This window comes from Solanum dulcamara, chromosome 2, assembly GCF_947179165.1.
Source record: "Solanum dulcamara chromosome 2, daSolDulc1.2, whole genome shotgun sequence".
NCBI lineage: Eukaryota > Viridiplantae > Streptophyta > Magnoliopsida > Solanales > Solanaceae > Solanum > Solanum dulcamara.
This window is the reverse complement of record NC_077238.1, coordinates 22,314,335-22,333,566: the sequence shown is the minus strand read 5'-3', so window position 1 is coordinate 22,333,566 and position 19,232 is coordinate 22,314,335. Positions and strand designations below refer to the sequence as shown.

The window sequence follows — 19,232 nt, the reverse complement described above, 5'->3', positions numbered from 1 at the left end:
CAATCCAGAAACAATTACTCTCATAACAAAATCTGAACACTTCCCGATACAAAATTTAATGCAGAATCAAACAAAAGAAAAAAAATTTAATCCAAAGCCGTATTTAATTTGCTTATGGCTTCTTTTCTTTTTTTTTTGATAACTGAGAAATCATTGTGGGTCATTGGTGCACAATTCAAAACTCAATGGATAATGTATCCACATCTCTGCCTTTCTCCACTTAAATACAAAGCTTTTGGTCATGGCAGGTAGGGGTGTGCATCGGTCAGTTAGGTTCGGTTTTATGTATTATCAGTTCGGTTTTTCGGTTTTTGGTTTTTAAATACGCTAAACCAATAAGATATTTTTTATTAATTTTCGGTTTATCGATTTTTGGTCATTAACGGTTCGATTTTCGGTTTACCCAATAAGAAAATAGTCATAAAATAAATATATGACTTCTCGCTTCTCTAACAATTTGGCGTGATGCAGTGAAACAAGCAAATCAATTGTAAATGCTTTGATATGGTGAAACAAGAAAGATAATGAGAAATTGCATCAATAAGAGCAGATGTAGTATGAAAGCTACATCAATTACATGTTACATCCAAAACATAATATGGAATTTTTTATGTTAATCAAATTACAGATGTTTAAAAACTTGCAAAAGTTACAATTACAAACTAATCTTTAGGTTTTGAGAAAAGAGTAAGACTAAAGCGGTGTGAACTAGTGTTGTAAAATGGGTAGACTGTGTAGAGTAGTGATATAGACATATAGTGTCTAGTTAGGTTAATATTTAATATTTAATATTTATGAAGGGTAAAGTAGTAAATTACTATTGTCTTAATGGGTTATCGGTTTACCTAATAACCCAATAATAAAAACCAACCGAACCGTTAACCCGATACTTTTTTTTATAAAATCATTAAAAACCCGTTAACCCAATAACCCACTAGCAATAACTCAATAATATTTTTTCGGTTCGATTTATCGGTCGGTTCAATTTTTGCACACCCCTAGTGGCAGGGTTTTGATCCGTGTTATGTGCCTACTCACACATCACAAGTTTCACTGTTACCACTAACCAAAACCCTGGGGATAAAATTGCTTTTGGATTTGAGAGTAGTTGAAATATTATATAATTAAACAATTAAAATTGAGCTCTCTCTAACAGCTTAAACTTTTAAATGATTTTATTCATCAGAATAAACTTTCAGTATATTCGATAGTTGTTCTTTTCAAACAACAAACTGTGACTAAAAATCAAAATCTTAGAAATTACTAAAACCCTACAAAATTATTAACCAAACCAAAGAGCAGTTTGGATCAGCCAGTTCTATTTTCTAAAGTGAATAATGGGATCGAGAGAAGAAGGAGAAACCTAAGCTTCAATAACATCAGTAGAAGTACATTTCCGTTCACCAAGCTTCCACCTGCATATCTCTGGTAAAACTTCCCCTTTCCCATTAATGTTGACATACATTGATTGTACACAAAGAGCAAGGAGCTAGTTTAACTCATACAGCAACAGCATACTGTATATTTTGGAGTTTATGGGGGAAGTTAGTTTATTGGAGATAAGTGCATCATCGCATGTGTATAAAGTGAAATGGGGCAATGGCAGTCATGCATTTTCATAAGTTCTCTTCCATTCACATATTTATCATAATGGTTTAACTAGGGGCACAGCTTGAAGAACATTACCTACAACGTGACTTATTCTTGGATTATCGAAAAAGAAATAGTAAACTCACACGCAAGTCGGTCTTCTCCGAGAAGCAATCAGTTTCTGTGCGAGGATAACTGATAAAACCATTTTGATATAAATCTTCTGCCACCTATCATAAACTCGAAAAGGAATAGAGGAAGTTAATCAATACAATCCTGGCTAAGCATGTTCTGAAAAAAAACATATGAACCAGCAATAGTAAAGTGCATGCCTCATCAATGAGGCAAATAATGGCATAATCCTAACCACCAGAACAATCAAATGTCTGGCCTAGAAAAGAGATTCTGGAATAAGATATGCAACATTAATCATATCGCGGTTCATGTGACTCACTGATGTTAACGTGGCACGAAAGAGCTTGGAGGCTTCATTCTCAACACTAAAAGTTTGGAGTTCTTCAACGGGTCTTGAAAACCAAGAATCAAGCCAAGGACAGGGACAATGGAGCAAAATAGAAGCTGCAGGATTTCTGAATCTGAGCTGACCCCAATCGCGGGCTTCCCAATCGCGAACACGAGCAGTCAATGGCCTTCGTGATCACGGATCTCATTGAAAATGTGGAAGCCAGCGTCAGTGGTAAAGGAGCGATCGAGGATGAAACTAATAGCTGTCAAATTGTGGTATTTCTGCTCTTCTCTAATATTAGGCCTAGTTTAAGGGTAATTAGGTAACTGTTAGTTAGTAAATCAGCCCTGGGTTTAAATAGTACATTAATTCATTATTTTACTAAGATTTTTGACGATTGTAAACCTACATGGTAAAGATTGGCTATGCCCTTGGATGATCCAAACTTGGTGTGGCACAAGAGGATTTGATCTCTTATAGAGGGTTCCTATAACTTTAGGTGCTATTGTCAAAAAAAAAAATATTGAAATGAATCACAATTACCTCATATGTTGGAATCAACAAGCATCTAAATTTATAGGAACCCTCTATAAGAGATCAAATTTTATTGACTCAATTGTGTCGAGCTTCTTTTTATCGCCATTTCTACTATCCTATCTTCTATCCATGTTCTTGTGATTTTAGGTTACATCCCTCACTTTGCATTCAGGCCTCCCAAAAGAAGTTATATTAGATGGGACAACCACAAAGGAAGTAGACATTTTTTCAAACTACTAATGCCTAACTCCCACAGGCGAGAGGCGAGAAGCGGAAAAAAGCGACAAGGGGTCGCTTCAAAGAAGCGAGAAGCGTGAAGCGAAGCACACACGTTTTTCCGAAAAAGTGCCATTTAGGATAAAAATAAAAAATATTATATGTGCATAGATAAATAATCAAAAACTCAATAGAGGTAACATATTAAGCAAATCTTTCAATTTTAGATTAAAAAGTAAATAGATAGTCAATAATCCTCATAAATAACAACATATAAAGCAAATGCATAACCAAATCACAGAGCAGCTGGCAGCAAAACAAAAACAAAATACTCATAGCGTTACAAACAGAGCATACTGAGAACCACAAATCGGAAAAAAAAAGAACAGAGTAACGCTACTTAAGTAGCATTACAAACAAAAAATTTAAAAAAAAAAACCTAGTTACCTTCAGAAGCAGTCGCGCAGAAGAGAAACAGAAAAAGAAGAGAAAAGAAGAAAAAAAGAGATGAAGAGAAGAAGAAGAAAAAAAAAGGAGAGGAGAGGAGAAGAACTAACCTTCAGAGCAGTCGAAGTAGTTGCAGCAGCAGTCGATAGGAGGGAAAGTAATTGGAATAATTAACTGTAAGTATTTTTACAGAAATTTAAAAAAAGAACCCTAGTAGCGCTTTATTTCAATTACGCAAGCTTTTTTCTCACTTTTATAAGAAGCGCACTTCTCTCTTCTGCCCAGAAGAGCACGCTTTTTCAATATCGCCTTGCTTCAAGGCATTAGAGCGCCAGCATGTCGCCTCGCTTCGCTTCTCACTTAAAGCAAGCGCTTCAGTGCTTTTTCACACCACTGGGCTAACTAACACCAATCAATCTGAGACATATGAAGTAACAAAAAAAATAACAAAGGGAATCAAATTTAGAGCCCGTTTGGATTGGTTTTAAGTTGGTCAAAACCAACTTAAAGCCCCTTTTCAGCTTTTGAACGTGTTTGCCTAATGCTAACTTTAAGCCAGAAAGTTCTTAAAGTCAGTCAAAAATGAAAAGTTAGGATTCCTAACTTTTTTTTTCTAAGTGCTTAAAGTCATTTTCTTTGACCATGGAAATTACTTTTATATCCCTTATATTTTAACTAAATTCCCAAACTATCCTTTTTATTCTTTTAACCCTAAAATTCACATAATTTTCCTCATTTAAGCACTTTTATCCAAACACTCAACTGCTTATTTATAAAAATAATTTTCAGCACTTTAAAGTTCTAAAAGCACTTCATACATAAAAGTTACTTTTTTTAAGCCCATCCAAACGGGCTCTTAGTCAACAAGCACGTATTCATCCGACTCCCTTGAAGTTGGGCGGGTTGGGCTAGAAATACATTCATTGATTGGTCAATTTGGCACAACAACCCAAAAACTCATCCAAAAGCTTCAAAGCAGCCCAATTTCGCATATAAGTAAACTTTGACAAGAAGTTGAAAAAGAACAACAACAACGTACCCAATGAAATCCCACTAAGTGGAGTCTAGGGAGGTTAGGATGTACGTAGACCTTATCACTACCCTATGGAGATAAAGAGGTTGTTTCCAAAAGACCCTCGGCTCACCTGTATCAACCCCAAGTACAAAAAGAAGAAAACAATGAAGAAAGCATAACAATTAATAAGGAAACAGTGTAAAGTCTACAAGAAAGAAACAGTAACAGAACCAAAATAGTATAATAATCGAAACACAATAAATAACATATGATATGAACTAGAACGGTATGACTAGTACTAAGCAACAACCTTCACAAGGCAAATCAACACTCTACCCCTACTAACATTCTACCCTAATACACGACCTTTATTCCTTCCTATCTAAAGTCATGTCCTCAATAATATGAAGTTGTGCCATATTCTGCCTAATCACCTCCCCCAAATACTTTTCGGCCTACCTCTACCCCTCCGTGTACCCCCTACAATCAGCCTCTCGCACCTCCTCAAGGTTTCCAATAGAGCATTAGTAAGGAAGTAGATTTAGAGGTTTAGGATGGAGGAGAATGCTCCATGAAAAGGGGTGGTGGCTGAAAATTATGGTATCACAAAAGGGGAATGGAAGTCCAAAAACATCACAGTTCTGTTTGTTTTCGGCCTTTGGAGGGGTATGTATTATGAAGGGTTGGGAACAATTTTGTAGAGATATTTCATTTAGGGTTAGGAACGGAAGTAGGTTAGTTTTTGGGAGAATAAATGGTATGGAGAAAGGGAATTGTAAGAAGTTTTTTCCAACATAAAAAGAATGTCATGTCAAGGAGCGTTGACACACCAACTAACTTGTTTGGTTAATGAGGGTGGAGTTCATTCGGATTTCAAATTTAGAAGGAACCTACAGAACTAGGAGATGGTAGAATTTCATAATTTGGTTACGGGCAGAATACATCGGATGTTACACCTGACACGGAGATGGCGAGAGGGTAGGGATGGCTTATTCCCTGTCAAATTTTATTATGAGGATCATTAGGGAGAGGAGTTCACGTTTCCATATCGATCTATTTGGGTTCCCAGGGCACCTAGAAATGTTGTGTTGCTTCGAGTGATTGGCAGCAAGGAGTGATTTTGACAGCAGAAATTTTGAGGAAGGGGAGATCACATATGTTAGTCGGTGCTTCATGTGTAAAGGTTCCAGTGAAGATGTTGATCATCTCAGGTTGCATTGTCCAATGGCTACAAGATCTTGGACGGTGGTTCTTAATTGCTTTGGACCTTTTTTGACAATTGGTAAGTAGTATTCTTCAGCATTAAGGGAATGTTGGCCACCATCAAAAAGGGTTACATGCACGACCCAAACAAAATTTACAAACTTCTTTTCAATTCTATGACTTGATCTATGTCCTCTATACATAATTGCTTACACCAAAAGAGTAAAGATACTAAAAAATTCCATTTGACTTTGTGAAAGGAATTGGATTTTATCTTCAGAACATCTACCATTCCTTTCTCTCCATACTGACCACCAAATACATGAAGAAACCAGTTTCCACCATCTTTTTCAAGTCATGCTCCCCCCCCCCCCCAAATCCAGCAGCTTAGAAGGTCAGAAGTATGTTCTGGTATGGACCAGCCTTGGCCAGAATTGTTTAGGAAAAGCTCCCATGGTTGAGAAGTGTACTTGCAATGTAAGAATAGATGATTGTTTGTTTCTCCTGTCAAGTTACACAAAGTGCATCTGGGGCCTAGTGGCATTCCCTTTTTCTGTAGCACTTCTTGAGTGAGACATGCTCTCCTAATAATTAGCCAAGTGAAGCATTTCATTTTAGCAGGTGTCAATCCTTTCCATATGCTATTCCAGTGGTATTGTCTGCCACCCTGTCAATTCCTGTATCCTTCTCCTATAGGCACTGTTTACTGTGTAAAGACCCTCTTTGGTGTGATTCCGAGTAACTCTATCAGAAATATTTGTAGAAATATTAACTCCACCCAACATTTCCAGAAGGGATGCTATTCTATCTACTTCCCAATCATTCAAAAGTCTCCTAAAGGAAAGCTCCACCCATGTGCAGTCCAGTAATCACTGATTTTGGCTTCAGTAACAGTGAAGGAGGTATTACACAATTGGGCCTACAGGAGGAGGCATAGAAATCCAAGGACATGGAATGTTGCTCCTTTAGCAATTATGTGGAACATATGGAAAGAGAAAAATAGGAAGACTTTTGAAGAGGTTGAACAAGACTTTGTTAAGTTGCAAAATAGCCTCGTCTTTAGTTTCTTTTTGGTGCATCTTTGAGGCACCTATTTGTTTAGAAGATTTGGAGTCTTACGTTAAGAAAATTATTTTGGAGGATCATATCAAAGTTGTTTTCCTATACCCCGGCAAGGTATAAGATGGCTCTAGCAACGTGGGCAGGACGTTGTATCATCGCTGGGCTCATAAGTGATTGTTGTCTGTTAGAGAAATTCCCCAACAAAGTAAAGTATATTATTTTAATATTTTGCTTCCATTGCATATTTTATTGTCAAGCGTAAATGACTTTACCACCTGTTCATGTTTTCCGTCAGTTCAGTTATATGCAGTCTTTCAGTTCAGTTATTTGTTTCATTCAGTAATGGTTTTCGAGTGCCTCCCACGTCCAAGGTGTAGGCTCGGGATGTGACAGATATAGTAGCTATAGGAGACCCCATAATGTTGGGGATTTGCAGAAAAAGTGTCTACAAAGGAAGATATGTCGGACAACTAAATTGGAGTCACCAAAAATCTAGATTTGTGCTCAAACACAGCCAAAACTAGATGGGTGGACTCGCAATGAGTAGGTGAGTCCCACAAGAGAGGATCTTGCTAAAGTTACTGAACGCGTCGGCACTTGGAGAGATCTTTATTGGAAATATTTGAGTGCTTCTTGGCATGTGGAGGCGCTTATCAACTCCGATGAGGTTAGTGCTTTCTGGGTTCTTTTCACCAGAGGATTCTAAGCATGAACGTGGCGTTGGTTTATGTGCAATTCCTTCAAAATGTGGGGCAGCCTTCGATAATCATTGGAAATGTTACACGACAGTGATTTCTCTTCTTCCGAAGGGCACTAGTAAATGAACAATGATTGATAGCTCATAAATGCTATGATATACCACGTGGGAAATTAAGCAAGGAAAAAAAGATTGACCAAAAACATTACTTGATTATTTCCTCAAGCTATGCTTGAGACTCCTCAACTACTGGAACAAGAAACGAATCTTCCAAAAATGGAATGAGTTTGGCAATAAATACCACAAGAAAGCTACCACCCACGTCCTTTCGAGATAGAGGTACAACAAAAAGTATTCAAAAAGGGCATCGGAGGCCTTTCTCATATGGAGTTGGAGAATGAAATAAAAAAAGATTCTCAAGAGGTATGCAGTGTTATCAAAAGCAAAAAAGCTCTAAAGTCTGTTGGGGCTTTAAGCGCAAATAAAACGTGATTTTTAATGAAAAATGATGCGAAGGGAGAAAAAATACAAACATATATGTTTAGTCCAAGACTAATAATTATAAGTATGAATGCCAAACATATTGAACAAAGAAATTGAAAAAGAACTACGATAAAGTGAAATATCAATCGTTTAGTGTTGCCTCTACATAAAGGCTCATTGGCAAGGAAAAGTATGTCTTAGAACCTTGATGACAACACTGAAGACGCACAGTAAGTGAGGCGATACACTCAATACGTTTTGAGTCTCGCTTCATGGCTTTAGCGCTCTTAGCGTGCCTTTGACAACACTGGAGGCATGTATCAACAAAACTGTCCTTGAAGAATGAGATGCAAATGGATTGACCAAGAAATATTTTGTTTTTTTTGTGTATAAGATTGTGATCCATGTAAGCTTTATACCTTAGTTTACCTAAATTAATTGCAGAGCCAAAGAGGAAAATAAAAGAAAAGAGAAAACTTGCAATATTTTCATAACAAGGAAACAAAAAATAAAGAAAGAAAGAGACATTCCAATGAAAAACTTTTGAGCAATACTAACCTTCATTGTCTGCTCGGAACTCATACGGAAGTATCTGGATGCACGCTTTTCAAGCTCAATTGTACTTAAAGGATGAGGGGGGTATTTGAGTTTCTCCTGCTGTTTAACCTTGGTAACCTTTACAAAACAACATAATTAAGTGAGCTTTGCAGCCTCAAATTTCTACTCTATATTTAGGCTTAGCTTTGAGAATTGGCTTTTTAGAGCTCACTGTTGCAATGGGTTCCTGGATGCACATCTCATAAATCGTTACTCCACATGTGTAATCAAACAGATGACCGCGCCTGCCAAGTCAAAATCATTATAGGTACTTTGACCTTCTATTTCAGAAATAATTTTAGGATTGAACCAAGTGCCACATTACATCCAGTTAAAGGTAGCAGTGCCTTCATCCGAGTTGTGAGTACAGTTGATTGTCCAAAATTCTTCAGGTTCATGTGCTTGTATTTCCCAATATCGCTCCACAACAAAGCCAAGTGTAGGGAACTGCAGAAAAAACATATGGAGTACGATGCAAACTTTTACACCTCAGACTGTAAAATAAAACTCACCTTTTGAAAATGTAATATATGTATTACCTGGCAGGGACCATAGCTTAAGACAAGATTTCTATCATCTGTAGCAAAATCAAGGACAAATGCACCTCTCAGAAGCATTGTCTGAAATCTTGTGAAAGAAGCTCCTATACGAAGATCAATCTCCTGCAAATTCAAATAGCAAAATACAGCAAGGAACCAAATCAGGACATTCTATCATAATTGACCAAAAGGCTCCACCTATCAAAATATAATGGTAAGTACTTATTGTATTATTTAAGAATGTTACTGCAGTTTAATTGCCACAGGAACATGATGGTCAAACTTTACTTGGCTGTCTCAAATCTAAAGAAGTTTTTCACTGTCTTAAAATAAGAATGACTTGAACAACGGAACTCACTTGCCGAACATCTACAGCATCAGAAAATAACTGATTTGGCTGAACAAGAGTCTGCACTGATTGGTGAATTTCCCTGGTGATCTCAGAAGTATTTTTCAGAAAGTACAATGACAATTCGTGAGTGGCACATAAAACTTAGTATGGAATCGAAAATGTCAACTAGCTAGCAGAACCTGTCAATTAAGGCAGAGAACCGAGCTCTCCACACATTAAGGTTATGATTTGCTTGTCTACATACATCCAACACTTCAAATGCAATATTTTCTCCTTCTCTATCACAATCGAGCCACAATATAATCCACTGACAACTTCTGGCTTCTGCCTCCAGTGTCCTTTTGATATCCAACTTATCCTACAAATTACCAGAAATATTTTAGGCCATGTTTTCATATGCTTTTACAAATGATGTCTCAATTTCAAACACATCACTGTCGTGACATACCAAGAGAGAAAAATTGTATTTGGTTTTCACTTATACAAAACAACATACCTAGTGTAATCCCACAACTGGGTTCTGGGGAGGTTGGTGTGTACGCAGCCTTGCCCCTACCTTGTGAAGGCAGAGAGGTGGTTTCCAATAGACCCTCGGCTCAAGTTCACTTAAAAAACAGAAAAAGGAAAAACACAAATACAACAATATTTGACAGGAATACAAAAAAGAAAAAAAATTGGTTATCCTGAAGCATTTTAAACTGGCGGTACGTAATTTGTGTCTAGAACTTTTGTTTGGGAGGAGGGAGAAGCACATTTGGAAGGTTACGCCATTCTGTATATTTGGAGAGACAAGCTAGATGAATACTTGAGGAACAGGAAGTGGAAGATTAGGAGTTTTTCACTATCTTATTTGAACTTTTAGTGTAAAGAATATATGATATAGATCTTGTTACTGTCTCAAAAAAAGAAAATATGGTATAGATAGTTGGATGTACTTTTGGAAGCTACTACGAGATTGTAACTTTTTATAGGCCAATTAGTCTATTTGGGAGTGTTTACAAGATTGCAGCCAAAGTACTAGCACAAAGGCTCAAGGGTGTAATGGGCAAACTTGTTTCCAATCTTCAAAATGCTTTCATTAAGGACAGGCAGATCACAGATGCTGCTCTTATTGCCAATGAAGTTTTGGATTGGAGAATGAAAAGTAAGGAACCCGGCATCCCATGCAAACTAGACATAGAAAAAGTTTTTGACCAACTCAATTGGTCATATCTCTTTTCCATTTTAAGACAAATGGGTTATGGAGAAAGGTGGATTAAATGGATCGGCATCACCAAAGTGAAGTATTCAGTTCTAGTGAACAGAAGTCCAGTGGGCTTTTTCTCACCACAGAAGGGACTCAGACAAGGGGATCCCCTCTCTCCTTTTTCTTTTTATCCTGCCTATGGGGGCCTTAGTAATATGTTGGATAAGGCAAAGTAGCTGCAATGGCTGGATGGTTTTAATGTTGGCACAAGGAACACTGTTAATGATTCACACTTACTATATGTTGATGACACCCTTGTATTCTATGGAGCAAATAGATCTCAAGTTCTTTACCTAAATCTAACCCTACTCATCTTTAAATCACTTTCAGGCCTTCATACAAACATGTTAAAAAGTGTTATATACCCTGTCAATGAGGTTTCAGACCTAGAAGAACTTGCAGGCATCCTGGGTTGTACCACTGGCTCCCTCCCAACCACTTATCTTAGATTACCCCTGGGTGCCACATTTGGATCTGCATCTATATGGGATGGGGTGATTGAGAAGTTCGAGAAAAGGTTGGCATCATGGAGGAGGCAATATATGTCAATGGGTGGGCAATTGATACTGATTAACAGTGTGTTAGACAGCATTCCAACTTACTACATGACACTATTTCCCACACCTAGCAAAGTACTGAAGCAGCTTGATAGGATCAGAAGGAATTTACTATGGGAGGGTAACAGCAAGGATCACAAGTTTCAACTGGTAAAGTGGATTAAAGTGGTGCTGCCAAAACAATTGGGAGGCTTGGGCATAAAAGATTTAGCTCTTCACAACAAATGCTTACTCATGAAAAGGTTATGGAGGTACACGCAAGTGGATCAAACTCTATGGAAGGAAGCAATCAAGGTAAAACATGGAGTCCAAAATCATTGGTGCTCCAAGCTGTCCAGATCCCCTCGTGGTATAGGCCTATGGAAGAGTATATGCAAACTTAAAGATGAGTTCTTTCAAAATACTAAGTTGGCAGCAGGAAATGGTATACATATCAGGTTTTGGAAGGGTAGGTGGCTGGACAATATCATTCTGATGGGAAAATTCCCAAGTCTATTTCAAATAGCACGAGAACCAAATTCTTCCATCTCTGAGAATAGGGAAGACAACACCTGGAATGTACTATTCAGAAGAAACCTACAAGACTGGGAAATCGAAGAAGTAGTCAACTTGTTATTTAGTCTAGAAGGCCAGGTGATAAATGTCCAGAAGCAGACAAATTAAGGTGGGGCAGTGACAAGGATGGTAAATACTCAGTGAAAGCAGGCTATGCAAACTCATATTGATAACTGACCATGGAAGTTGATATGGAAGACCAAGCTCCCAACAAAGCTCATATGCTTCAGTTGGACAACTCTTCATGAAGCTTGCCTCACTCAAGACAACCTTAAGAAAAGAAAATTTCAGATTGCCAATAGATGTTCCATGTTCCTGCAGAACCTTGAGTCCAACAACCATCTATTTTTACATTGTACAGTCACTGCTGACTTATGGAGTATGTTTTTGTCTATATTTGGTATTAATTGGGTAATGCCACATAGCACCAAAGAGTCCTTTGAATGCTGGTGAAATTGAAGAGTTGGTAAGGCCATCAAGCCAATCTGGAAGATGATACCTGCTAGTATCTTTTGGTGAGTATGGTCAGAAAGGAACAGCAGATGTTTTGAAGATTTATCAACATCAATGATACAATGATAAAAATAGTCCTACAACAGTAAGAATGAGGGTTCGATTAGTCTTTTAAAAAGCAGGGGGCTTGAGGTGAGGTATAAGTCCCGAAACACGGGGCGTAAGTCCCATGAATTTATGAGACGTATATCTCATGTATCTTTAATTTTATAATTTTATTACTAAGAAAATAAGTAAAAGTAAAATTCTTAATAATTCTATAAATAAATTCAAATAAATCACCAATAACATGGGAAATAAACTGCTCTTCCTCTAATTGACCCTCGGACCTAAAATTGCCTCTAGAATCACAAAGATAAGTCTGGTGTACCTTATTTGTTCCTCCTTTGCATCACAAAAGATCACGGTGTCATTAGCATAAAGAAGCTGACATATTTCCATGTTCATGCCTACTCTATTGCTAACTTCAAAGCCTCTTATCCAGTGGTTTTGGGTGGCAACCCTCAACATACTATTTAAGCCCTCCATGACTAATATGAATAGAAAAGGAGACATGGGCTCTCCTTGTCTCAATTCCCTCTCTGAAGGGAAATAACCCACGGGTTCTCCATTTACCAGAATGGAGAACCTGACAGTTTTAATACAAAATTCTATCCATTTTAGCCATCTGACCCCAAACCTCGTCTGTCTTAAAATGCTTAAGAGAAACCCCCAGTTTACATGGCCATAGACATTCTCCAGGTCTAGTTTGCACATGATACCTGATTCCTCTCCCCTTAACCTGGTGTCTACACATTCACTTGCTATAAGTGCAGCATCCATGACCTGTGCCATCTGGTGCTTGTTCACCAATTTTCCCACCACCTTTTTCATTCTTTCAGCTAGCACTTTGGCAATGATTTTGTATACTCCACTCATGAGACTTATGGGTCTAAAGTCCCTCTGGGTCAAGGCTCCATTTTTCTTAGGTACTAGAGCCATAAATGTAATGTTGATGCTCTTCTCAAAGACTTGGAATTCATGAAAATGGTGCATTGTGTTCATGATGTCAGACTTCAACACACTCCAAAACTCTTTGTAGAAACCCATAGGGAACCCATCAGGCCCCGGAGCCTTATCACTGGCACAGACAACACCTCTTCCTCAAACGGTCTCTGTAACCATTTCTGCTCCTCCCTATTAATGGTTGTAAAGTCTTGAAGATTATAGTCATGCCTCCAGTTCTCTGTCTCACTATACAGATTCTAATAATAATTCTGAATTTTCATTTTTGTGGTATCTGCATCAGTGATGGTGTCTCTCCGTTCTTCAATTGTGTCAATAGCGTTGAATCTCCTATGAACAGTAGCCATTCTATGGAAATATTTTGTGTTCTTGTCTCCATTCTTCAACCACTGGATCCTTGACCTCTGTCTCCCGGCTATCTCCTCATTTCTGGCTATTTCCTCAAATTCCATAGCTAGCTGAGCCTTTAGCAATAACTCATCATCTGTGAGTGCTCTCTGTTCCATGATGTTTTCCAGCTCATAGATTTGGTTTAGAATATCCTCCCTTCTTTGCTTCCAATTGTTTCTGTTGTCCTTCCGCCACACCTTCAATTTCCCTTTTAGAAGTTTAAGTTTGGATGTCAGGATGAATGTAGGACTCCCACAAACATTGAAAGAGTTCCACCATTCTTGCACCTTATCCCTGAACCCCTCCACTCCCAGCCACTATTGCTCAAATTTGAAGTAAGTCTTCTTGAAGTCTATATCTCCACATGTTAGCATTAAGGGATTGTGATCTGATCCCATCCTTGGTGACAGAGACTATTTGATTTGAAGGTGCATTTCCTCCCACTGGGAAGAATAAAGGAACCTATCTATCTAGGATGCACTCCCACGATTGTCATTCCTTCTCCATGTGAAAGATCCTCCAAATAAAGGAGGGTCTACAAGTTCCATGTCATTAATCCAATCTGAGAAGTCAGACATTGCTCTTGAAATACTCTGACCATCAGTTCTTTCTTTTGGATATCTAGTGATATTGAAATCTCCACACACCACCCATGGCCCTTCAAATTGACTTTTGATAGCTGCTAATTCCCACCAGAGTTCCTCCCTTTCCACTCTATCACATTCAGCATATACTGCACTTAAATGCTTAGTTACTTCTTGATTGATGCCTTCAAATTTACAGGTGATCATTTGATCGCCACTCTCTACCAATTCCCCCATCCAGTTCATCTGATCCCATAGTACTACTATCCCTCCACTTCTTCCAATAACATCCATGTGCACTTCCCCTAGCCATCTATTTTGACATATTTGTTGGTAGTAACTAGACTACTTTCTTGTTAATTTTGTCTCCAATAACACATAAATATCATCCCCCATTGAAGTAATAGATTCCTTACTAAGGCTCTTTTACTCACCCCGTTTAACCCCCTTATATTCCATGAAAGAATTTTTATCTTCATGAGTTAATCGCAGTTGTTATTCTCCCTCTTCCCCTTGGTTCCCCATCTTTGAATTTCACATCAAAAGCTAGATTTCTTACCTTCTTTGGGATTACTATTTGTAGGTTCTCCTAGCTTGCTTATTAGATCTTGAAACACATCGTTTGGTAGTCCTTTTGTTAAAACATCAGCCACCTAATCTTTTGCAGATACAAATGGCGTACAAATGAGTCCAATATCTAATTTCTCCTTAATGAAATGTCTATCTACCTCAATATGCTTAGTGCAATCATGTTGTACAAGATATGAGCTATACTTAGTGCTGATTTATTGTCACAATATAGTCTCATAGGTCCTTCCCATCTGATCTTCAAATCATCAAGGATTATCTTTAACCATAACAACTCACAAACTCCCATAGCCATAGATCTAAAATCGGATTTGCACTTGATCTGGCAACTACATTTTGTTTTTTACTCCTCCAAGTCACCAGATTTCCTCCAAAGAAAGTGCAATATCCGTAACATGACCTTCGATCCACTAATGAACTAAGTCTGCATCAGTATAAGCCTCTAAAACCATGTCTCCTCCTCTTTTGAATAGTATTTCTTTTTCTGGACTTCCTTTAAGATATTGTAGAACCCTGTTGACAGCTTGAAGATGCATTTCTCTAGGATCATGCATAAATTGGCTAACAACACTTACAACAAAGGCAATGTTCAGTCTTGTATGGGACAAGTAAATCAATTTCCCTTCAAGCCTTTGATACAAGCCTTTATCTACCACAGAATCTTCTGGAGCATTGCACAATTTATGATTATATTCAATTGGTGTAGCCACTAGTTTACACCCAAATTTTCCTGTTTCTTTCAGCAAATCAAACACATATTTTTGTTGGGAAATACAGATTCCTTATTTTGAGTGTGCCACTTTGATTCCCAAAAAATACTTCAATTTCCCAAGCTCTTTGATGTCAAATTCCATGAGTAAACACTTCTTCAAATTTTGTATCTCCTCTGAATCATCATATGTTGCTATGATGTCATCCATACAACAACAACAACAACAAGCCCAGTATAATCCCACCATGTAGGATTTGAGGAGAGTAGAGTGTACGCAGACCTAACCCCGCCTTGAAAGGTAGGGCGGTTGTTTCCGAAAGACTCTCGGCTTAAGATATGATGTCATCCATATAAACCAAAAATGTTGTCACCTTTCTTGTTTTTGAATGTCGTATGAACAAGGTGTCGTCTCTCTGACTTTGTTGATACCCTAGCTTGATCATAACCTTTGTTAATCTTCCAAACAATGCATGAGGTGATTGCTTTGATCCAGAGAGTGCTTTTGCAGTCTATACCCCATTCCCTTCTTACTTTCAAAACCAAGTGGCACTTCCATATAGATCTCCTCATCTAAGTCTCCATGTAAAGAAGCACTTTTTTTACATCAAATTGTTGTAGGTTCCAATTAAAAACCGCAGCCAATGATGATAAGATTCTCACTGTATTCATTTTTGCCACTCGGGCAAAAGTCTCCAAATAATCAATTTCATAGGTCTATGTATATCCCTTTGCTACCAAACGAGCTTTAAATCTATGGACCCATCTAACTTATATTTCACAGTTAACACCCATCTGCACCCGACCAACTTTTTCCCTTTTGTTGATTCCACATTTTCTCAAGTTTTGTTTTTCTCCAACGCTTCCATTTCTACCTTCATAGCTTTCTCACATTCGTTGTTTCCTAATGCTTCAAACAAAATTTTTGGGGATAGGAATTGTGTGGAGGTTATAGAGAAAAGCTTTATGACTTGAGGATAGATTTTGATATGTCATAGTACCCCATTTTTTGTTATAATTTACACCCCTCACAATCCAACTAATGATTTTAGCTTTCATCTCAAAAATCAGTATATTTTTGCTACTCTAATCCTTCTGATAATTAATGCAAATTATCAGAATACCAGATTCTCTACTCGATCCCTTAGGGGTTGTTTGGTTGGGAATATAAGAATAATGTTGAATATGATGTATTAGTAATGTTGGTATTAGTTATGATTGCATTAGTTGTACTGAGATTATCCCTTATGAAGTGTTTGGTTTGGTGTATTAAGAATAACATGCATTGCATAATTTCTAAAAAGAAATAATTTATTTACAAAAATACCCTCCACAAATATGGTAGAAAGGATGTGGAAAAGGTTTTGAGGTACAATTTTGTCTTTAACCATGCTAATGCATGCATTAAAACTCTTTGCATTACTAATACCATAGATTTTCAAGTATAAATTATACATACCTTAATACCAAATAGAGCGTATAACTAATGCTACATAGGTTGAAAAAGTGTACCAAAGAAGGTACTAGTAAACACAAAACTAATGCATGCATTACTTTTTCTAATGCACTCTACCAAACGACCCCTTATTCTTTTGATGAACAAGTATTTTATATTGCATCTGCTCCTTTTTGACAGCCCTGTTGCATTCAATTCTTGCTAACAAAGCTAGGGCTTCTTCTTCACGATCTTTTTACTCACTCTGATGATGCTATTCTGTACTTATTTTGAAGCAAAGTCCAAATTCATCGGTGAGGATTACAACTGAATTTGTTTCATGATAGAGACGAAATCTATTCATAGGAGTGCTAGTACCTCCTATGAATTCTTAGTGGCATGGCTTGACATTATTATGGATTTTGTGTTTCAATTACCTAGGACTAGTAGAGGTAGAGTATCTGTATTGTGGTTGATAGATTCTTGAAGGTGGCACGCTTTAATCCTTGCCATAAGAGTGATGATGCTACACGTGTTGCTTCTTTATTTGTTGAGCATCTACATAAATTGCATGCAGTAACTACAACTATTGTTAGTGATAGATACTTAAGTTTCTTAGTTATTTTGGATTTGTTATTTTCCACCTCATGTCACCCTCAAACCTAGGTGGGCCAATAGGACTTCGGGAAAATATGTTAAGGGTTATGGGTAAAAGGAAGTATGCTTCTTGGAAGGAACATCTACCTATAATTGAATTTGCTTACAATAGGACTTTACACTCTTCTATTGGCATGTCTCATTTTGAAGTAGGAAACTACTACTCTCCATGTCATATGTGGCTGAAGTCTCTTACATAAAAGATAAATCCTACCTTTCCTGTTCTTGTCTCTCACATGGTATCAAAGCTAGAGGGAGAGTTTATCAAATTTTGAGTTTGTTTTCCATTTTCCACATTGAATTTGATATAAAATAATACACCAATGGTGACATAATTAGTGCAGTTTTAATACGGGCATGACTTCAGTAATACATCAAAGAAAATGACCTTTCAGAAATTGATTAAGTTCAGATCAATTTTATCATATTCTGCAAATTGAATCATTTATATTGAAAAGCCTCAGTTTGCAATCAACATTAGCAATTGGACTGGATTCTCGAGCATACATGAAGTTCAATATCTTATTCAAGAAGTGACCAAACTGCCAAGAAACAAATACTCGGCAGGAGATAAACTTAAGGTAAATAGGATAAATAGGTACCTCGGGGACAAACTTCCGAACAGGCGCATTATAGAGGTCGAGCGGGTCACATGAGTGCCATTTCCGGTAACGATCGTCAAACTCAAGCTCCATGAGGTGGCCTGTGACGGAGGTGAACAGCATCTGGCAAGGCTGGTTCCGAATGGTGTAGTTGAACTCAAAGATTTTGTTGTACCTGGAACGTCCGTTTCTTACTCTCATGCCACCTGGTTGGTTCTTAGATAGTATCCCCGACACTGCCTTGGCCACCGACGGCTTTTCAGCCACATTTAGTACCCTTATCTCCCTCCCTCCGCCTCCGGCCATTTTCCTGACGAAACGGTTTTTGGATTGCCCCTTCTATCGTCGCTGCTTAATATAATTTCCCGCCTTAGAGCCGCCAAAGCTCAATATATGTATTTTGTGCCCTCGAGTACTTTTTTAAAATTTATTTGGGAAATTACACAAAATAGACTCAATCTTTTTCATTGTGTTTTATGTATGTTCAAATTCTTGAATTGAAGTATTAATCTTGACATCCTTTTTCAGAGTAATATCAAAACTACTTCAAAGTAATGGCCAGAGGTATGTATTTATAATTCATATATATTTTAGAATTTAGAATTTAGATAGTTTGTTCACTATATTAATTTATACTTGCGCTGCACGTATGTGTCATATCAATATGAAGATTTCACTCAACAAATTTATATAATATTGCAAGTGAAGTTACAATACATACAATTATATTAATTTAAATGAAATAAATATATTTTTCTAAATTTAATATATCTGTATACCGCGTCAATTAATTATAAAGTTTTAATTGATTTTAAACTTTTAAATATTGAAAGAATAGTAAATATGATGAAAAGACGATTTTATCTAAAACGGAGTCTTTTACTGAAGGGCAAAAAATTCAATTAATATTTTTAAAGATCTCTGTGATTTTAATATAGTATAGATATTTATTTTTTTGTACATTTTCAATCTTAACGCAAAATAAATGAGAAATTAAAAAGAAGATAAGAATAATATTGGATATGGCAAAAATGTGACATTTTCTTATTTTCTAAAGTTTATGAAGATGAAGACTAAACGATTCCAAGCCTATATGTATACAGATTCTTTTCATGTATATAAAATGAGAATCTAACCAATACATACCTAATTTTCATCATATATTATAGTGATGGTAATTGTTGAGT

At 37.1% G+C, this 19,232-nt stretch overlaps 1 protein-coding gene across 2 annotated transcripts in view; it reads right to left on the bottom strand.

Moving 5' to 3' along the window:
• LOC129880439 (DNA topoisomerase 3-alpha) overlaps positions 1 to 18,573 on the bottom strand; it is a 63,402-nt gene extending 44,829 nt beyond the window's left edge. For both annotated transcript variants that reach the window (XR_008765388.1, XM_055954474.1), the window contains exons 1-8: positions 18,046 to 18,573; positions 9,384 to 9,562; positions 9,211 to 9,283; positions 8,853 to 8,975; positions 8,639 to 8,760; positions 8,486 to 8,558; positions 8,275 to 8,391; positions 1,737 to 1,820 (exon numbers count right to left, since the gene is read on the bottom strand). Coding sequence is in view for 1 of the 2 variants with exons in the window: in XM_055954474.1 (XP_055810449.1) it covers positions 1,737 to 1,820; positions 8,275 to 8,391; positions 8,486 to 8,558; positions 8,639 to 8,760; positions 8,853 to 8,975; positions 9,211 to 9,283; positions 9,384 to 9,562; positions 18,046 to 18,351 (1,077 nt within the window). In the remaining variant the exon portion in view is untranslated. The remainder of the gene's footprint in view (positions 1 to 1,736; positions 1,821 to 8,274; positions 8,392 to 8,485; positions 8,559 to 8,638; positions 8,761 to 8,852; positions 8,976 to 9,210; positions 9,284 to 9,383; positions 9,563 to 18,045) is intronic.
• Between the last annotated feature and the right edge of the window lie 659 nt (positions 18,574 to 19,232).